The sequence below is a fragment of the Solea senegalensis genome, linkage group LG2, assembly GCF_019176455.1.
Source record: "Solea senegalensis isolate Sse05_10M linkage group LG2, IFAPA_SoseM_1, whole genome shotgun sequence".
NCBI classification, from domain to species: domain Eukaryota; kingdom Metazoa; phylum Chordata; class Actinopteri; order Pleuronectiformes; family Soleidae; genus Solea; species Solea senegalensis.
Window position 1 is genome coordinate 6,401,532 of NC_058022.1, and position 4,386 is coordinate 6,405,917.

A 4,386-nucleotide genomic window follows, 5' to 3' on the forward strand; every position below is an offset into this window, starting at 1 on the left:
AAATGATTTTTTTCTTTCTCTGTACAAAGAGCATTAGTCACATCCGTGATATTTCATGTGCACACACAGAGGGAAAAAACTGCAGTTATTACAAAAAGCAGTTTTGCACATTCTGCAGATTGAAACCATGCGGTGTAAATGTTGGGGGTAAAATAAAAAAGGCTGAGTTTGTGATGACAGATGGACTTTTTCAGGGAAGGATCAGGTCATTTATTGGAAACTTGAAGAGATCAAACTGTCTTGGAAAAAAAGAACGTTTTATTTTCAAATGCTGGTAAAGTGTCAGTTGAAAACCAGACAATAAAACAAACAAAAACACACTCGACGCTGAAACGGCTAGAAAAGTGATGTGATTATCACATTATTGAACACAAAAGTATTGGAGCCCTTTCAATTCCATCACAGAGCTTCTTCTTCAGAGGAAGAAAATACATTAAACACTTTGTAGACATTCAAACACTTGTTGTTGTTGTTATTGTGAATTCAGCTGAAGACATACAGTATATTACATGACAACACAGATGGCGAGTGGATTCGTCCAGACTTGTACATGTTGGCCAGTACACACACACACACACACACACACACATTGATATATAACATTTTAAAATTACAAAGACGGACACTTCTGTTACAAAGAACCCGACAGAGGAACCATATAAAACGTTATTTTGTCAGTGAACATATGCAAAACTAAAAAAAACAACTCTCTTCTAGTATCTGTCACAAATCATATCTGTATTGTATTTACTAGATGAGTGTTTCTCAACCTTTTAGCATCACAACCCAGCAGCCTAACAAGACGGTCACTCTACATCTGGATATCTGTCAAACATTGATCAACCTTATAGACAAGGGGTTGGAATGTGGACAAACGGAAGACATAAATGAATTAATGCCACCTGAAGTTTGTGACAGAGTTCAGTCAGAAAAAAAAGGAGAGTAAGAATTTGAGGAATGATTCAACCTTCCAAGCATCAGCCTGAGTCAAATCACAGTATGTCGATATTCCACCACAGGCGCTAGTGCTAGCCAATTCAATCAAATGTATCATTAATGCTGTTTCCATTATGGTACAGTTCAGGCTGGTACAGTACGTTACGGTTTGGAACGGTAAAGTCCTGGGTCAGGCTTGCGTTTCGACTAAAAACAGTAGATTTACTTTGTAGACGGGGTGTGGGCTAGCTGTGCCCAATGGCTACGTAGCGTGACGTCAGAGACAACAATGGTGGAAATCCAGCAGCTCTTTTTTTATTTATGTTAACGGAGCTCTTGTAAAAGGTTGTGATGTTTTAGTCATGTTAGTGATGTTTTTTTGTCAGCCAAAGTGCACCCAACAATGGCAGACATCACACCACCGTGACTTTAGCGACATTAGCAGCTCTTGCTATGTAGTAAGCCATCACAGACAATGCTCTGCTAACCTCCGATAGCTACTTCCAGCACAAGGGTCACTTTTGTCACTTTTCACTTATATAACACCGTAGGTTTGAATGATGAACTGAATCTGTTTTCTGAGGTAACAGTAACGCAGTCTTTAGAAGGAAGTTTGAAAGCTTTTAGATTAGAAACTCCTATGAGCTCAATATATAGCATCAATTTACTAGTTTACTTTGGAAACTTCTTCCAAAGAAGTGGTAACAACCGCCACTTATAGAACATCTAAAAGACCTCATCTTTGACACTACTAACTTAATAACTGAAATAACAGTTAATCACAGTTATAACTCATACTAGTTGATATGCAACACCGTAATACCACACAGATGCTGAGCTATTATCTCATTTAATTATAAGAATTGTTAAAAAAAAAAGTAGTAGTAGCAATAGAAGTATTGCTTCAATAATTAACTGTGGTGGGTCAAATGAGACTGTGGCAGAAACCCACAGTCTTCATGAATAACGGGGAAACTCTGTGTCTCTGTATTTTGTGACCGCTCAGGGGGGCCAGGAACCCAAGGTTGGGAATCACTGAGTGGTTATCACCATATGAATACAGGTACGGTGAGCTGTAAAATTACTTTCTAAACCCCTTTTTCCTGTCATTGTCCTCAAGCACACTGTCTTGGCCTTTCCTTTAAAACATTCAACCCTCTGGATAATAACAATAACCTGGTCCTTTGCCTTGAACACAGACACTGGCTCAGTGTACAATATAGGCTGGAGCTAAATCTGAGCTGTAGAGTGGCAAAGGGTCGACAAGAAGGAGACTCGACACTCGAGGTGTCCAACCTCATGCACAGTGCTGTGGTGTAGAATTCCCAGAGCGTAGGCACTTAGACACAACGACCTTCTGACTAACAAAGAGCCCAAAGACAGTAGAAAATGTATTGGGTTTGTGTCCGAGCAGAGTTTCCCTTGGGCCACATGGCCGCAGAAGCACCACGACTGCCGAAGCCCTGGGACGCTCGATCTCTGCTTGTGCATGACGTCTTATTCACATTTCATCATTTATCAGAAGCTATAATTGTTTCTGTCACATGCTGTTTATTTCTAAGACATTGGTTGTAGATTTGAACAGGGTTTTCTTGGCAGAGTTGCTTTCTACATACACAGGAAAAGAAAGAAAAACATGATTGATTAACCTGGGCTCGAAATGAAACCCAGCTAGATCTTCAAGGTGCTTTGCAGCCATTTGCAGTGCTTACACATTCCAGTGTGTGCTGGGTCTCATGCTACAGTCTAATCAATAACAGCAATCACAATGGCAAGTTCATTTGTTTCTGTTGTTGTTTGTTCACAGGTCCACCATACTTAACGTTGACATAAGTACATTTTTTTATAAATAGCACACTAGATCCCCCTGAAATCTGACTTTTCAAAGTATTATGCCCTTTTCATAGTAGGGTTATTCATGATGACTTTTTCCCCCCCATTTATAATGATTTGTGCTACAATTACAATTTTATCTGGAGTGGACGTTAATTCTGTGACAAAAACTTAAGAACATTTCCTGGCTGGTTCTGTAATGTTGCAGTGGTTGCATGGTGAAGAAGTAACAGCTGGGTCACCTTATTTCTTGGACCAGTAGTTTAATTTGGGAGGTTTATGATACCCGTCTGATAAAGTGGCCTTCCACATGACAGTGTGACATTAAGGACATATAAAGTAGCTGTGAGAAACACTCATCGTCTTTTGTCTCAGCCCAAATCGAGTGGGCTCATTTGTCTCTCGCTCTACATTTACCCCTAATCCATAAAAATAAACCCTTCTAAAAACCAGAACAACTTTGTGTTTGCGACAGATTCTGAGTCACTGTTGCACTTGACCACACGTTTACTCAAATATTTAGAGACGCCGCACATCCTGAGCCACATGCAGCCCTGCTAGAGAACAGTGCTGATGGTGTCAAAGTCCTTGCTGATCTGGGAGCTGCTGGGCAGTGACTTGAGGTACTCCAGGTGCCGCCTGGCGTCCTCTTGATTGTGTCTTACATAGTAGATGACGTACCCGATCACCATGGTGAACCATCCGAACATGGTGACAAACATTGCTATGTCCGTGGTCTTGTGGTGGAAATTGCAGAAGTTGATCCCTGAGTCCAGCACCTGGATTACCGGCTTGCCCGCATACTCGTCCTGCACCGCCGTGTGGCAGACGACTTCGTTGACCGTCTTGGGGTCCAGCCGCAGCTCCCTCAGGACCTCCTGCAGCGTGCACTCACAGTGCCACGGGTTGTTCGAGAGGCTGATTTTCGCCTGCAGACGTGCGAACACCTCTTTGGGGACGCTCTGGATGTGGTTGTTCGACAGGTCCAGCATGAGGAGGCTGTCGGAAACACCCTGAAATGCACCGACGTCCATGGTCTCAATGTCATTGTGGGACAAGTCCACCTCCTGAAGGTAGTGCAGTTCTTTGAAGGCGTGGTTGGGAATGTGCGTGATGTGGTTGGATGACAGGAGCAGGACAACAGTGTCCCTTGGGAGATCTGATGGGATCTTCTCCAGGTTGCGAGACACACACTGGACCACGGTCATGCCAGCCTTCTCTATGCAGTGACAACCTGTGGGACAGGACATCACTGGTGCACTTGCGATGAAGAATCCAAAGAGTAAGCCCCACAGGAGGGGGAAACCATCAAAGACTGTGGATTTCCTAGACATATCAGGCCCTGCTAAGTCCTGCATATTCAGCAGTGACCTCCCACAAGGCCTGTCAGGCAGGAACACTCATTATTTCGTGTAATGTGTCTTGGCATTGAAGGGTTTTGAAAAGAAAATATCCACACAAACATGTGCAGTGATCACAAGATAATCCTTTAAAGTGATATTGAAGTGTTTCCACATATGCTTTTGAAAAGCAAAACAAAACAGAACGCTGATCCAAACATGGAGCTGCTCACTGAGTATATTCCAGGAACAGCGGGGGGGGACGTAATCTCAGGTC

The 4,386-nt window shown here is 42.7% G+C and overlaps 1 protein-coding gene across 1 annotated transcript; it reads right to left on the minus strand.

Annotated features, from left to right (window-relative positions):
* Positions 1-236: 236 nt before the first annotated feature.
* Positions 237-4,386, minus strand: lrrc3 (leucine rich repeat containing 3). Its single transcript, XM_044050402.1, has one exon. It carries the CDS (start codon positions 4,125-4,127, stop codon positions 3,327-3,329), a length of 801 nt encoding a protein of 266 aa, XP_043906337.1. The 5' UTR covers positions 4,128-4,386; the 3' UTR covers positions 237-3,326.

What these genes read in the sequence shown, in the direction of transcription:
- lrrc3 (XM_044050402.1), bottom strand. Translation starts at nt 4,127, where the DNA reads ATGCAGGACTTAGCAGGGCCTGATATGTCTAGGAAATCCACAGTCTTT.